We start from the raw sequence: 16,840 nt of genomic DNA on the forward strand, positions 1-16,840 counted from the left end.
TGGCTCATTAGGCTAAGCAACCCTGGGCTCAATTCCTAGTACCCCCACCCCCCCCCCCCAAAAAAAATAGAGCTGGGGAATGTAGCTTAGTGGAATAATGCTCTTGGGTTCAATTACCAATGCTGAAAATGACAACAAAAACAATGCCAGAAAATAACAACAAAAATATTTTGTCCTACTCTTTCCTACCTACCATGCCCACCATTGTCCTGGCCAGGCCCCTTTTCCTTCTGGAGTAGCTGAAATGCTCTGGCTGCAGCTTCCATTGCAGTGACTGACTCAAACTGGTTCCAGGTCTGCAAGATTCAGTTTCATGTTCCTGTTGCTGGTCTGTCCCTTTCTGCTGCTTCCTTACTTCTTAGAAAGGAGCCATGATCATGAACTCAGAGATACTACTCTTCACTGACAGATCAATAGACCACAGATGGGGTCAATGGCACTGAAAGGTGCCTTGGAGCTGGTCAGCACTCTTCCTTTGTTCTCTTGTGGATGATTCCAGGCCAACAGGTGATGTCAACCCCCTCTGGGACTTTATGCACTGAATGAACTTGGGGATATTGAAACATGTGAATGATTTGTGCCTGAAGACTGCAAATCTCAAGCCCCTGGGCTCCCTGGCCAGCTGGAAGAAAGGCTGCCAGGAACCTAGGATTGCTTAGACTTTGAGAATCTCTATTTCAAAGAATATGCTTTTCTACAAGATGCTACTGAGGCTAAGTTATAAAGGGCAGATTTTTACCTAATGTGGGTGTTTGCCTCAGATAGTGTCTCAAGTGACAGCCTGAAGCAGAATATGAAGAACAAAGAAAAGCACAAACTCAAACACATTTTTTTTGTGTGTGTGTGTTTGTGTATGTGGTACTGGGGATTGAACTGAGCTACATCCTCAGCCCTTTTTATTGATCTTTATTTATTTTAACTAGACACAATATCTTTATTTTATTTATTTGTTTTTAATGTGGTGCTGAGGATGGAACCCAGGGCCTCGCATGTGCTAAACGAACGCTCTACCACTGAGCTACAATCCCAGCCCCTCTATTTTTTATTTTGAGACAGGGTCTCACTAAATTGCTTAGAGTCTTGCTAAGTTGCAGTGGCTAGCTTTAAACTTGTGATCCTCCTGCCTCAGTCTCCCAAGTTGCTAGGATTATAGGTTGTGTGCCACTGCACCAGGCTAAAGAAGTTGTATTCATTAAATAACACTATACACACCCATATATACACTAGATATAAGATTCACACAGATATCACCTATCTAGAAAGGCAGGTAGAGATATGAAAATGTATCCTGGCTCATTGCCAAGTATACTAAAATGACTCAAGAAATACACTTTATTTTAAAAACTTTTATTGCGCATAAAAGAGTCCATTTCCCTTTGTGGGTCAGATATTACCACCTTTTAACTTTTTTTTTTTTTTTCTTGGCAGTGCTGGGAATGGAACCCAGGGCCTTGTGCATGCTAAGCGCATACTCTACCACTGAGCTACACCCTCAACTTGTAAATTTGTTTTAACTCTTTCCTCCTTTCTGCTCCATTGAAAAAATTCTTCTCTTTTGAAAGTGTTAAGAATAGTCTATCATTGCTGGTCAAAATCAGCTTTAGAGTGGCTGCTGGGGGCAAAGGTCCAAAGACATTAACGGGGTTGGAATCTCACACACAGCTGCTGGCCAGCCTCAAACTTGGGAGTTAGGGGCCGTCTTCTGCCCACTAGGGATGCTGAACATGGATCCCCAACTATACATAAACTTGTATAGGTTTATTCAATTAAACGCCGACATTTTGTGTGTGTCTGCATGTATACATACCCTGCTTCCCTGCCTTCAAGGGAAGACTTAATTCTTGGGAAGAAAATCTGCTTGGAGCTGCATGCATTTCCAGAGTGGAAAACATTTCATGTAGCAAGTCACCAGATCACTAAAATCAACTGCAAACTAGTGGTTACAAACTGGGAGCTTTTTAAAAATTTTTTAATTTTTTATTTTTTAAAGTGCTCTATGAGAACCTGAAGCCTTAACACTGTCAGGAATAGAAAACTGGGGGGCATCTTACAGGCTGGTTGAGGCTTCTCTGCCATCTTTAGCCCCCTTTTGAGTGACAATAGGAGCAGCATGTGCTTTGAAGGATGAAGTGATGCCAAAGTTGGCTGGGACTGGGCAGCAACAAGAGGCAAAAGAGAACCTGGTGTTTCTGCTGCACGAGGCAATTTGAAGCACAGCTCTACTGCCACATCCCTTTTGAGTCACTTTGGAAACCAATTCCTACTTCTGGGTTTAGCAGGAGTGACAGGGACAGAGGCAGCTCTGCTGGGGCTTGACTGTTGTGGTGGCAAGAGAGAGGGTTAGTAAAAGGCCACAAAGGCAATGACAGTCCTGTCCCAAGTCCAATTTTACTGGAAGATTGGGGTATGAAGATGGAATCTAGAACACCCTCCTCCCCACTTTTAGGAACAGAGAATAAAAATGGAGATGTTGCCTCACTAGAAACCAGGAAGTGAAGAAGTCAGAGTTGTGATGGTTGCTAGCAGCACATCTGGATTTCCACAGGAGAAAGATGGCAGCTTTTAGAGAAACTGAAGAATAGGACAGATTCTTTGCTCCATTGTAGTTAGAATGAATGTTCGAGTTGAGGCACAGTGTGGTTCCCATGGGAAGTCCAAGGTCAGTATGGACCCTTGGCCTGTCCTGCCCCACGGACATCTGAAGAATTGCCAGGCCTATTCATTCTACACCGGCCCTTCCCACAAGGAATCAGCTGCAGAGCCCCTTCGAGACTGGCCTGGCACTGATGGAATCATCCCTGGGATGACCATGTGCTAATTCTTTTGATAGGCAAGCACTCCCCAGCCCTTGACCTTCTTAGTCAGTGGCTTGATGAATTATACACACCTGTTCTCTGGTTGAACCATGAAAAATGAACAGTTTGACTTGTAGAGCTAGTTACATGGTACTTATTAGCCCTTACCACCTCAAGAAGATTCTAATTCAGGGGAGGGAAGACAGGGCTGCAGTTGCCTGTCTGTGAGAGACCAGCCTAAATGTTGATACTGGCAGCAGCACATGTTTTCCTGTCTGGCTGGACCTTCAGCTAGGCTGAGGGAATTCCTATCAGCCAGACAGATCACAGGAGCCACTCACACCCTCTCAGCCAGCTAGAAGAGGGCTTATCCCCAAATCTTCTTTAACATATGCGTGGAGGGCCATAAACCCTGGCACCAAGGTTGAGAAAACAATGGGTCCTACAGAGCCAACATTCCAACAGCGAGAGACCTGCGTGGCATCTTTGCCTTTCAGCATGACTGCTGACAGTGCTGAAATGTATCCTTGACAAGTTAATGGTTCTGATGTTAAAGTCCAGTGCCACAGCAAGAGCAGGGTGCCGGTGGAGGAGGAGAGGGCTGGACACAGTTACAGGGGGACAGAAAAGCTGTGAGCAAGGACCCAGAGGGTCTCAAGCTGCTCCCTGATGCCAACCAGATCAGTAACACTACGAAGAAGGCTAATAAATAGATGCATATAACAAGCGTTCAGTTTTGAATCAGGCTGTGTAGGACTTAGCAGACCTCTGTTACCCCTACACATAGGTGCCAGGTGATCAGTGTCTTTAGTAAAGATATAAAAATGAAGTTGCTTCTTTTCAAGTATTAAAAAAATAAGTTAATTGACAAAAAAGATCAGAAGTGGCTGAGCATCTTGCCAGGTCCTCAGCTTCATTTCAATGTGCAAACACAGGAAAAAACACCAAGGAAGAAGGGAATCTCTTGCCCCACTGTGAAGCGCTGAATTGTGACAATGCCTGTCTGTCAATGGGGGGCTTGATGTGTAGGGTCCCCCTGTCGCCAAAGTTAGTACTTTCCAGTGTCAAAATGGTTGTGAACTAAAAGCAAAATGCAGCAATCCATGGGCTTCGGGCCTCAGCCAGAGAGAGGCCTGGGGCATTTGGCCACTAGGAGTCCAGTGTGTTGTGTGGGGGCTGGGGACAGACCCCTCTTGCATCCTCATAATTTGCATAATGAACTCAGAGCCTGCCTATCCCTCAGCTTCCCCTGCAATGCTGGGGTGGTCACTGCCCTGACCGGTCACTGCCCCTCTCCCATACTCTATCCACATCTTGCTTGTGGGGTGTTTTTTTCTTTCTTTGGTGGTGCTTCAGGGAGCATGAAGAAGGCAGCTTCCCTGTTCTGCGGGGTGCTCTCTGTAGTGGCGGTGTCTTTGAAGAGAAGGAGCAGCTCCCTTCTCTTATCAAACATGCTGGCGGAAGGAAGGGGCACCAGGCAACAGGTCCTCAGGGACCGTGCGGGGTTCCCCCACTGCACCATACATCTCTTGCTCTGCTCCTCTTTCTTGAGTGGGAAGTCCAGGTGGGCCTCTTCTCAGGAGGCGGAGTCATCTCATAATCATCATCACCTGGGGTTTCACCATAGCACATGAGCATGTGGGTGGCTGAATGCAAACTCCCAGGAAGTGCCAGGCTTCCTTGGACCTTAGATCCAGGTGGTTTGGGAGAACATAGCCAGGTGGATGCTGACATTCCAAGCAGTGTAATGGGCACAAACTCAGGACCAGTTCAGGCTGAAACCCTTTGACAGCATGGCCGCCTCCAGGTCCTTGTCCTCCTCTTTTTCCCGGAGCCGCTGCTCCTCCAGCAGGGCCACTAGAGAGTCTCTCTGCTCTACAACTTCCAACATCTCGTTCAGGATCTTCTTCTCCTCTGACAACTCCTCCTCGGTCTTCAGGTGATCTGAGGAGTAGCCAAAGTCACAAGGTGTGTGGCTTGGGAGGTGGAAGCCCATACCAGCCTTTCCCTGTGCACCTTCCCTCACCCACTTACCTTCCACTGCCATCCGCTCCCGCAGTTCCTGCTGTAGTCGGCTCTGCCGATCTTCCAGCTCTAACTCTCGGGCACTAAGACGGGGAAGGAGACAGAGACAATGACTTGGGGGGCAACTACTCACCCCACCAAGTTAGGATTGGTGTATTTATGACAGACCCAGTGCCTATGTTCCCTCATGGATAGGCCCCCAAATCTCAGGCTACTCACAAAATCATCAGCTCCGACTCATAGCGCACCATGGCATTTTTTTCTTGCACCAGTTTGAACCACTCTTGCATCAGCTTAGGGTCATCCTTCTTGCCCATGCCTGCCAAAAAAGACTGTGTGTCAGGCAGCAAGGGAGGGTATCTTGGTTTCCCCTGGCCCACAGGAATCATCACACTGGGGCAAATGTGCAAAGAGAGCCGAGCAAGATGCTGCCGGAACACTCCCAAGCCAGGTCCAAAGTTTGCCTACAGCCTTGGGGGTGGGGGGTGGGGGGCAGATAATGATAGGCCCCTGCATTGTGCAGACCCCAGGGCCTAATGGAGCCTATGCTTTTTGTCTGTTCTGTTCAGTCCAGGCCCTGCCCTCATCCCTGCCAGTAATCTTGGCTGGTTGTGACTGTTCCTTCCTCATAGGCTTGTTGATACTTTTTCTGCTCAGAAGCTTTCTTTTGTATGTCTTAAATTGCTTTGTTCTTCCTTCTTAATTTTTAAATTCATTTAATATTTATTTGGCACTTGCTATGTTCTGGGTCTCCTTGGAGGAGAAAACCAGTCTAATAAAAAATGGCAAATTTAAATTTATAAACTACACTTTACTCTTTCACCCTCATTTAACCCAGTTCTTTCCTAGGCTGCTGCTCTTCTCTGGGGCCACTAATATTGAGGCCTCATAATCGTTTTGTATCCTAATCAGAAAGACACCCTTTCTTCTTCTTTTTTGTTTTGGTAACAGGGATTGAACCAGGGGTGTTTAATCACTGAGCTACATCCCCAGCCATTTTTATTTTGAGATGGGGTCTTGCTAAGTTGCTCAGGGCTTCACTAAATCACTGAGGCTGGCTTTGAACTTGTGATTCTCCTGCCTCAACCTCCCCAGATGCTGGGATTATAGGCATGTGCCATTATGCCTGGCAAGAAACCGTTTCTTAACATGTGGCTGGACATACTTCTTGACAAACACTCTAGCAGGGACTATGTGGTAGACACAGGGCATGCAGGATAGCTGTCAGCAGACCACCAGCACCCGCACACCCTAGAGACTGAGGAAGGTGGCCACCCCCTGTTCTGATCCAGTCCCACCACCAGTTTTTGGGCCTGGTACCTGACTGCTGACTCAGGCCAACCTGAACCAGCACAGGACTAGTCTCCATAAGGAGCAACACAACCCTCTGGGCTTAACTGCAGCAGGAGGATAGAGGAAGAACCTTCCAAGGAATCACACCATACAAGGAGGAAACAAACTCCTTTCCTAGGAGCATAAATCTGCTCATGGCCAAAGTTTGGTCCTGCCTAAGAGACAGACTATGTCAGTGGCTCGTTAATATTTTGGGGTTACAAACCATTTAAAGCATCTCATGAAAGCTAAGGACTTTTGCTAGAAAAATGCTTATATATATATATATATATATATATATATATATATATGCATTATTATTATTATTTTGTGGTACTTGGGATGAAACCCAGGAACTTAAGCATGCTAGGGAAGTGCTCTACCACTAAGTAGTGCACACTACATTCCCATTACAGCATCAAACAATTTTAGACAGAATTTCAGGGTACTCAGGGGCTTTCTGAAGTACATCTATAGGTCTCAGGTTAAGAGGCACTGAACTGGGAAATCTCTCAAAGTACTCTCTATTTTCTGAGTTGCTTGGTTGGATGTCCCAGCACAGTGATTATTGTTATAGCCCAGGAGTATGTACTATGTACATCCTCAGGTGGGTGGCTCTCAGATTTGCTCCTTACTCATTCTTGCCCGTATTCTACCATCTGGCATTCTTGCACACTAATCAAAGACAAAGCTCTTGTGATGTTGCTTCTTGACCCACGTAAGGCCTAAGTCAGTCAGCCAGTGGCCCCACTCTAGAGAGGCAGAGATGCACTGCGTTCACACAAGCAGGAGTTAGTGTCTGCATTGTGCCCCAGTGAACATACAACTTTGTCCTGAGGTGGCATGCTGTCTCTGAGCTCTACTCTCAAGGATGGAAGCTCCCCATTCCACAATCCCTGGCCTGTGGAGCCTGTGACTGTGCAGTGCCGCACGTGTGTCTGGGGGCCTGAGCTCTCCTCACCCGATCCAATAGACTTGGGTCTTTGGCTTTTAAACCAGCCTACAGCTCAGTTCCATGCATTCCTTCCGGAGCGTCTCTGCACAATGTGCCCACATGGCCATGAAGATGGAGCCCTGAGACATGCAAGCTTGTCCAGTGTGGCAAGCTGAGGGCACACCGGGAAGTCTCTCCCTCCTTCCCACCTTCCCATGTATAAAGACAAAATTTCCACCAGGGTACATCTGAACACTGCTCATGAGCCATGGTGGAGTTTGTTCACAGCCGATGAGTAAGGGGATGTGGTGGGGAGGGTGAAGATCACATGTGAGAGCCATGGAGAGCAGAATAAGAGATTAGCAAGGGTTAGTCATGGCCATACTCCCCCTTCCCCTGCCCACATGCCTTGTCAATGACAATCTTATCACCACAACAGACTTCAGTCAGACCAAAAAATAAACACCAAAAAACAAAACAAAACACACTCAGCAAGACACAAAGTAGAGAAGTTTGCTTTAGTGTTTGTTTTGGTAAAGAACTTGGGGGCATTTGTGTAGATCAGTCTTTGTAAGGACAGTATTCCTTGACTCCATCAATACAAATCCATCTGGTGGACCTGAGGCTTAAAGGCCCAAGTACAAATGGTTATGGGGGATGGGGGGAAATGTTGCAGAAGGTCTGCAGGCTGTAGGAAGTCTGTAGACTTCAGTCGCCAGGCCTGGAGGCTCTCCAGCTTCCCTCTGTACCCGGGTCCTCCCCTCAGATAGTCAAAGGGATACTGTGCCTTGTAAGAAACTGCCACATATTCATGACATTCTAAAATAGGATTGTCACATATCAGAGAGAAAGAGAAATAGTTGGGCTGTGGCTCCCTGTGGAACTAATGTGGCTTTGACCCTCCGAGGCAGTGGGATGAGGCGGGTGAGGTTACGTTACCTTCCTGGACACAGCAAGGGCAGAAGGAGAGAGGTCTACGCCGTGGAGTCCCGCCACTGGGCTCAACTTCAAAAAGGACCAAACAAGGAAGAGGAGGAGGAGGAAACGGAGAAAGACAAAAAAGGAAGAGGAAAAGAGGAGGAGGAATTTGGAAGTGGAAAGGGACAGGGTGAGGGTGAAATAAAAAACAAGCAGAGGACAAAAAGCATAAAAAGTGAGAAAGGAACAACAGGAGGAAAAGAAAAAATACAAGAAATGGAGAAGCAGAAACAGGGGAAACAAAGTCTACAAATGAATTAAGTCCTTTTTTCAGCACAGAAACTGAACAAGAGCGGGCTCAGGCATCAGGAGCAGTCACTGATATGGGTGTGACTTGAGGGACGGATGGTGGGGTCCTCCTAAAGATGCAACTACTCCTTTCATGCAGCAGCAGCTCACAACCAAGTGGGCTGTGCCTTCCTCTTCTATTCCTTACTGGTAGCATGTGAAATTTAGGTAGCCTTCATGGTCTTGGGAGTTGAGCTCCCTCCTCAAAAATGCCCAAAGCCCCTGGGTATGTCTGTCTACCTCTGTAAAACACTGTCTTGAATATGGGGGTAATATTGTTTCTAGGTAGGAAAGTGGTGCCAACCAAACCTAAGTGAAATATTCTAAGATGTGCTCAAAATTAAATTAACCTTAGATAAGTCTTAAGGGGCAATGAGGGGTCTGTTACCTTCTGGTGCTGTGTCTATAGAAAGGACCTGAGTCTATGGAGGCAGCACTCTAACTGTTGGTGGGCCTGCAGAGCTCTGGCACCTGCAGCGTTCAAATTCTGCGCCAGGACAATTTTGGGAAAATGTGGACACACAGAAGTGACTTCCATTGGTTTGTCTCACTATCCCTTCCACATGCCAGGGAGAGCAAGCCACCCCACCTTTTCTTCTGGCCTTTCCATTTCTTGGAGGGGTTCAGTGTCACAGTTGGGGGATGCTGTTGCATTTAGGATCAAGAGGGGTGTGCTGACAGGACAGGCCAACAACTCACACTAATGATGTTGGTAAGAGTGGGGCAACTGAGAGGAGACAGTGTGCAGAGAGACATCTCCAGACCAGTTGTAGGGGAGACCTGATGGTCACTCAAGGAAGAGGGAGAGGAGCTGAGCAAGGGACCATCACAGAACCACAGCAGCACACACAGGGGACAGTGAAGTCCAAGGACAGGCTTTGGTGGGGATCGAAGGGGAAGGGCTGCATGGGTGGCTTATAATGAGAAGGGAGTTTAGGTCAACAGGAGGGCCAAACAGACAAACCATTCTACTTTGCAATGGAATAAATGCAGGGATCACTTTTTTTTTTCTTCTCAGACCTTCGCCATTCTGCACAGTGCTTTGTACAGTCAATTTGATACCGGGTACAACTTTAATACGAAAGTTTTAATACAGAAAGCAGGTGTGTGAAATGCTGATTACATTCAGTGTTCTCAATAGATCAGACCATGACCAGCTGATGCCTGGTCACATGGGAGGAGGATTTCGTTCTTAAAAAACTTTGCCTTAGAGCAGACTTATATTCAAATTTCTTGGTTTCAAAGTGTAGAGACTGTGTTGAGGTTCAGAATACCTGGATAAATCCCTTAAATAAAATGTCAATAAACCACTTCTGTTGCTTCCTAGAACCAACGTTATATGTGAAAAGGCTGTGTGTTGTGCAGTAGAATAGCATCCATATTGATTAGCAAGGGACAGTGACACAATATACAATCAATACACATCCAAAATCAAGTAGGAACAAGCATATGCATGTATGAGTGCATTTCTACTTTTTGGACATCACAAAATATAGCCTTTATCTCCTTTTATATAGATCACATTCCTCTTATACCCTTTCTGATATAGTATACAATTTGAGATAACAAGATATTGAAAACAGAAATTAGGAACAAAATTAGAAAAAGGGGGCATCAGGTAAAGCCTGTGTTTAAAAAAAGAAAAGCAAAGGGGAAGGCACTGTGATAACAAAAAGCAGAAGGAAGGGTATAGAAGACTAGAAGGGCTGGTCCATCTTATCCCTCAAGGAGGAGGTGAGTAGACTGGTGCTTCAGGGCTGGTACTTTTTTCTTTAGTGTCCACAATGAATTTGTACTGCTTTTATAATCAGAAAGGACACCCAGTGGATATTATTTTAGGAAGAAATAGAAGGGAAAACCCAATTGAATGGGGAGTTCCACACCACAAGAGAATCTGAAAGGACACTCAAACGAGGCACAGGGGCACCAACTGATAGAAGTTTCTTTGCCTTTTAGGGAGATGTGAGAAACAGATGACCTGGTTCATTGATTCTAAGAGCAAAGGCATCACCCTAAATAGAAGACCACCCCCACCCCTGGCCCTGTGCTGGGGATGCAATCCAGAGCCAAGCATATGCTATGCAAGCACTCTACCTCTACTACTCTATCTGAGCTACATCACTAGCCCTTTTTATTTTGAGACAGGGTCTTGCTAATTTTACCAGACTGGCCTCAAACTTGTGATCCTCCTGCCTTAGTCTCCTGAATCATTAGGATTACAGTGTATGCCACTATGCCTGGTTTGTTTTTTCTATATTTCTATCTTCATCCTACTTCCTCATAAAGGTCCCTAAGATACTTTATCTCAACATGCTGTATCGCCTCCCCCCATCCTACGAGTTAATAGAATAAAATGTTTTGGTAGCTAGAAAAATTAAGCAAACAAACCAGTTCTCAAGATATGGAGCATGGCTGCTCATCTGAAATGAAGACAAACCCCACTTTACATTTTTAGTACTCAAAATCCAAAAGGCCCTAACCCTGAGGCTGAGAGGTAGAAAAAGGTTTGGTGCCTTTCTTTTAGGAAGTAAGGATATGATAATGAAGTCTGGTGGGGCCAAGAGCAAGGCCTAACTTTACTCACAGCCCAGAAAGCCTAGAGATAACTGTGCTGTGATAGGAGCTGACCTAAGGCTTTGTACTCCCGGTTCAGTCATTTGATTTTGCCTGGTTTTATTTAGCCCACTGGCTTCTATACTGGTGCTAATATCAGAAATAACTAGAAATACCTTAAAAAGATCATGGGCTTATTTTAAGACAAGGTGAGAGACTAATTACTTCATAAAATATGTTTGCTGAGTACCTCTAATTAACCAGGTACTATGAGGCCATCCATTAACTCTATTTTCTTTCTTTTTTTTGGGGGGGCGGGGCAGTACAAGGGATTGTATTCAGGGGCACTCAATCACTGAGCCACACCCCCAGCCTTATTTTGTATTTTACTTAGAGACAGGGTCTCACTGAGTTGTTTAGAGTCTCACTAAGTTGCTGAGGCTGGCTTTGAACTTGCGATCCTCCTGTTTCAGTCTTCTAAACTGATGAGACTTGAGCCATTGCGCCCAGCTAACCCCATTTTCTGTAAGAGCCAAAGCCGGGCACAGCGGCATACACTTGCAATCCCAGTGCCTTGGTAGGTTAAGGGAGGAGAAACATGAGTTCAAAGCCAGCCTCAAGAACTTAGTGAGGCCTTAAGCAACTCAGGGAGATCCTGTCTCTAAATAAAAATATAAAAATGGGCTAGGGATGTGTCTCAGTGGTTAAGTGCCCCTCTGTTCAATCCCCAAATCAGGAACAATATTCTGTTGTAAGATGAGGGTAGTTGCAGCAGGAAGGCAAGTTGGGTGGTCAGTCTCAAGGAGGACAAAGAGGAAGCAGATGACCAGGGAGCTGGCCTGCAGCTGAGAACTAGCCCTGGGATCTGCCTCATCTTAGAATCCATCTCTGCCATCCTCTAGGCCCCTAGATCCTCCCTGTGAGACAAAGGAGCCATCACCACATGCTTAAAGCTGGAAAGGTCTCTTAAGCCAGTACCTGACAGACCCTGGGAGGGCTTATTAATGGGGCATCTAGACCAGAGAAGTCCCAGCCTGGAGTGTTGCATTTCCTCAGAACTCACTGGCTAGGTACTGGAGTCTCTGTTCACAGAGACATTATAAGGAAAATAGGCTTTTTATGAGCTGAGTCACCATTTCTAACTATACTTCTATGGGAATAAATAATTCTAGATAATAAGATTGTAAACATTATAGAATATCATCCTTTTATAAGTTGGAAGTTGGCTCATAACATCTTCCTTTTTGTTACACTAGAACTTGAGCTAGATTACTCCCTTTTCAGCTACACTTTAGGTAGCTCAGTGGTAGAGAATCCTACCACTGAGCTACCTAAAACATCATCTTTTTGGTTTTGACTTCCTTAAGGTCTCTGAACAACTTCCTCCAAGGTGTCAGGGACAGGCAATAGGCATGCTTATTTCTTAATTGCATTTTGAGGTTCTATTTTCCTACCCCATGATCTCTACTCAGACTGTGTATCCCTCATCTTGCCTGAGGGGACTTGCATTTCTTCTTTGTTTTGCAGAAAGGCACCATGTTTACTGCTAAGGAATCCAATGCCTTTTAATCCAAATCAGTGATGCTACAGAGGTTTTTGTTCACCTTTTCCTCAGAGACCCCAGGGGTTTTCCCCAGTCACTACCATGCTCAGTCACCCAGAGAACAACATGTCCAGAGTTGTAAGAATTTCTTTTCCTTTTTTCTTGTGGTGCTAAGGATAGAAACCAGGGCCTTGAACATGCTGGGCAAGCATTTTGCCAGAATCACACACTCAACTCAGGAGAATTTCTTTGTGATTCTCATGTAAGAAAAAAGAAATGGGGCTATAACTGATTTTTTTTTTTTTTGCAGTATTAGGGATTGAACTGAGAGATGTTCTACCACTGAGCTACATCCTTAGCCCTTCATATTTTTTATTTAGAGACACAGTCTTACTAAGTTACCCAGACTGCCCTTGAATTTGTGATCTTCCTGCTTCAGCCTCCCAAGGAGCTGGGATTATAGCATGTGTCACTGTGGCTGCCTCTATTCTGTCTTGTTCAAGTTACATAATCTGGGTTTTTTTTTTTTAATATTATTTGTTTTTGGTGGGGTTCTCTTTTTTGTCTTTTTTTGGAACTGGGGGTTGAGCCCAGGGCTTTGCGAATGCAAGGCAGACGCCTTGCCACTGAGCTATATCCCAGCCCTGAAGTTACATAATTGGCAAAAGCTTTCTTGACTAAGACTATATTCAACTATTCTCACTCTCCAACCCAAAAACCCATTTGCCCAGCCAACGGCATGCCCTAGCACGCAGCAGCCTTTGTGGGCAATAACAAACACTGAGGCCTTATCAGGGCTGTGGAATGGTGAGAAGGCTAGCAGGTCTAGCCTACATACATATGACAGGGCTGGGGAGATGCTTGTGCTTCAAAAAAGCTCAGTGCAGAATGAATTTCTAGACTCTGAGTGTGTGGGGTGGGGTGGGGTGGGGTGGGTGGAGAGAAAGTAAAAAACAAAAAGGTTCATTTAAGAACTGAGATCCAATACATACAGACATATGAATGTTGGAAAATGTTGGTAATTTCAAAGTTCCTAAGCAAAACTAGCCAGGCTAATGCTCAGCATGAGCAGAGATTCAAAAATCTACTAACATCAAATTAAGAGAAGCAAATAGGAGACAGTCACTCAGAAGGTGGGAAGGGGCAAGGCCTGGGGTAGGCCTCCCTGTGCCTCCCACCCCAACTTCCTGGCAAGAATGAAAGATCACTTTCCAGGAATTCATGTTATATTTCTAAACCTTCCATTTCCCTATGATACTTATAAATCAAGAGGAAAGGTCCTGTAAAATCAGGTGTGGGTCTTTTTAATCTAAAAATTTCAGAAGAAATATAGTTTTTCTTTATATTTTTTTTTTCAGAAAAAAATATAGTTTTTCTTTTATTTATCTGATATAGTGCAACAAAGCATGGTGGATTGTGCTCCACCTGTTCTGTGTTCTCCCAGAAGAGGAAGGAAAGACAATGGCCACTGCAAACCCTTCTTTTCTGGACCAAGGGTCATTATGTCTCTGTAAAATGGTTTCTTTTCTTTTCAAATCACAAGATCCAGCTATTTAAGGAAGTGAAATCTTTATTCTCTATACTCTATGGCTTAAAAGGAGACTACTTTTGGGTGTTGGGGATTGAACTTAGGGTCTTCCATATGCTGCCATTGAGCTATGAACCCACCTCAAAATGAGCCTTTAAATAGTTAGCTGAAAGCCTAAAGACCCCACTGAGGCACCATGGTGGGACAGACAGAACACTAGGGGTCTGAACTCTTCTGAGCAGGATATGAAATTCCTAATAATCTGAGTGTTACTTAGAGCTCTGTGTCACCCACATGAGAAACAAGATCGCTGCTATGATCCAGAAATGAGGTTGATATAAGGCCTTTTGGGGAGGAAAGGGTAGAACAGCAATCTGATTCTAACTACACTTCAAGCTCCAGATTCTAAAAGGTCCTCTCCCCTGCCCGCCCAGTACTAGGGATTGAATCCAGGGGTGCTCTATCACTAGCAGCATCCCTAGCCCTTTTTATTTTTAATTTTGAGACAGGGTCTTGCTAAGTTGCCAAGGCTGGCTTCTGACTTGCAATCCTCTTACCTTGGCTTACTGAGTTGCTGGGATTTACAGATGTACTCCACTATGCCTGGTTCAAAGGGTATCTTTTCCCCACTTGATTAATGAATATTACCAACTGCCCCGAGAAGTAAACATCAGCAGAAACTGAACAGTGGTATGTAAGCTTCCTCCTGGGGTTTGGTGAGGGCAGAGCCTGGTGATCTTTACCCTGTGCCTGGTGTGCAGAGTGACTCCCTTCACAAAGGAATGTTTCTTCCATACTTCATTAGTAGGCAGTAGCAGCAGAGCTCACAGGAAGAGTCTGAATATTACATACAAGTGAGAGTGCACTGACAAAAGGGGAAGTGATGATAACCAAGTAGCAGGGGTCATAAGGTATCTGATGGTAGGGTACTTTATAATTTGGAAGAAACACTAAGTTTTTTTTCTTTCATATATTTCATTTCCCCCTGGAATTTGTTGGCATTCTAGATCCAAAGAGCTAAGAGCTGTTGTAAAAACGGCCTACTGCATTTTCTCAGTTGAACAGTCGGGGAGAGAAAACAGAAGAAACATATATGAGACTCACTGTGAGGCAACAGCAGGGCTCCAACTGGGAAGGCCAGGCAAGCATGAGCTCAAAAAAGTGGGCTTTGAGAGCTCCTTCTACAAGGTTCTAAATGTAATAAAGTCTTCTTGCACATTAAGATTTATTTAGAATTGACATTACCATTGCCCAGGAAGTGTTAGGAGGAGTGGGAAGGGGACTGGGGACATTAGACAGGGAATGGGATAAATGGGATCTGTTAAGTAGGGTGTAAGCATCAGCCCTTTTTCAGCATCAATGGCCATGAGTGTGGAGATCCCTCAATACTCCAAAAGCTCCAGGAGCCTGTAGAGGGGTGGGATCCATGGGATCAAGGGATCAGGGACACAGAGAACAGAGACCACAGTCCCACCTATCCAAGGAGCCAAGGGCCCCAGCTGCTGGTGAGTGGAGGTACTCTAAGGATATGGCACTGTCCTATAATAGGAATCAGAATTACAGCCTTGATCCTCCCCATCCCACCCCTTGGCAGTGCTGAAAATGGAACTCAGGACCTTATACATGCCAGAAAAATGCTCTATCAGTGAGCCATACCTTCAGTCTTGGCTTTGGTTTTAAAATGAATGAGTGAAGAAATGATTCTCTTAAAAGGATGGCGTTGGAATAAAAAATGAGAGAATATCTTCACCAGCTCTTTTTTTTTTTTTCCCTCAGGCCAAGCTAGAAGCACTGAATCTCTATGGAAAGAGCAAGAGACTGGATTGCTTGATCGAAGACAGGGAACATAAGAAAAAGAAAGTGTGCAAGCTTTAGAATGAAAAAAATAAAATTGCTACTATTTGCTGAAAAAAAAAAAAAGACAGGGAACACTAAGCAGGTGCAGAAACCCTGAACCCCTGCTTGACATTCCTGCCACATGGCAGCTTTCAAGGAGAAAAGATGCCCAAAGTTTAGAAACAAGACTCATAGATTGGTTATTTCTCTAAGCCAAAAAAAAAAAAAAAAAAAAGATAAGTCTTATACAGAAAAACAGCAAATATACTGTATTCCTTTTAGCTAGGGGATCTCTGGTTTTAGAAGCCACATGAATCAGCTGCAAGGTCTGCTAAAACACAAGATATCATAGCCTCATCTGCAGAGTTTCAGATTCAGAAAGTGTATGATGGAGCCTGAGAATCTTCATGTCTAAAAAGCCCCCAGGTGATGCTGCTGCTGGTCTAGAGACTACACTTTGAGAACTACTGCCTGAGGCTTCTGCTGCCTTCATCTAAAAAAGTATAAAGACACAGGATGTGACAAAGAGGAGGGCCATCATTATGGACATCTCTACTTATAAACTCAAGTCTGATGAACTTGGATCAAAATCACAACAGTGAAGCCTTTTGCATGCACTGGGATCTTTTGAGGGATACATGAGCCTACCCTAATGAAAATGATTGAGGCTGAGTTCTTCATGTTTGTGTCATCTTTTTTTTTCTTTTTTCAGTGCTGGGGATGGAATCTAGGGCCTTGAACATGCTAGGCAAATGCACTACCACTGAGCTATATCCCCAGCTCCACATCTGCCTCTAAAGTGTGATTGGCAGTGAGCTTCATAGTAGATATGATACCTACAAGTTATGAAAGATAAGATTCAGGACAAAATTTGTGTTGGATTTGAGTGTGTGTGTACCTGCTATCAAACAACCAAACAAGGGGACTAGCAAAGGGACTGCAAGGTTGTTGAGGTGGGATAGATAAAGTCTTATTATGAGACATTAGAAAAATTCTGGGCAGCAAAAGCTATCTTAAATCGTCCTCTG

General features: G+C 44.8%; 1 protein-coding gene across 8 annotated transcripts in view; it reads right to left on the minus strand.

The window, feature by feature from the left end:
• Window positions 1-1,331: 1,331 nt before the first annotated feature.
• The window catches only part of Mical3 (microtubule associated monooxygenase, calponin and LIM domain containing 3), a 216,196-nt gene continuing 200,687 nt past the window's right edge, over window positions 1,332-16,840 (minus strand). For 7 of the 8 annotated variants that reach the window (XM_078015557.1, XM_078015553.1, XM_078015552.1 and 4 more), the window contains 4 exons: window positions 8,026-8,091; window positions 5,040-5,139; window positions 4,830-4,903; window positions 1,332-4,739 (listed from right to left, as the gene is read on the minus strand). In XM_078015557.1, the coding sequence (XP_077871683.1) occupies window positions 4,555-4,739; window positions 4,830-4,903; window positions 5,040-5,139; window positions 8,026-8,091 (425 nt within the window). In that variant the 3' untranslated portion in view covers window positions 1,332-4,554. The remainder of the gene's footprint in view (window positions 4,740-4,829; window positions 4,904-5,039; window positions 5,140-8,025; window positions 8,092-16,840) is intronic. The other variant, XM_078015556.1, reaches the window with a different exon arrangement.

Source organism: Ictidomys tridecemlineatus, chromosome 6, assembly GCF_052094955.1.
Source record: "Ictidomys tridecemlineatus isolate mIctTri1 chromosome 6, mIctTri1.hap1, whole genome shotgun sequence".
In the NCBI taxonomy this organism is placed as follows: Eukaryota; Metazoa; Chordata; class Mammalia; order Rodentia; family Sciuridae; genus Ictidomys; species Ictidomys tridecemlineatus.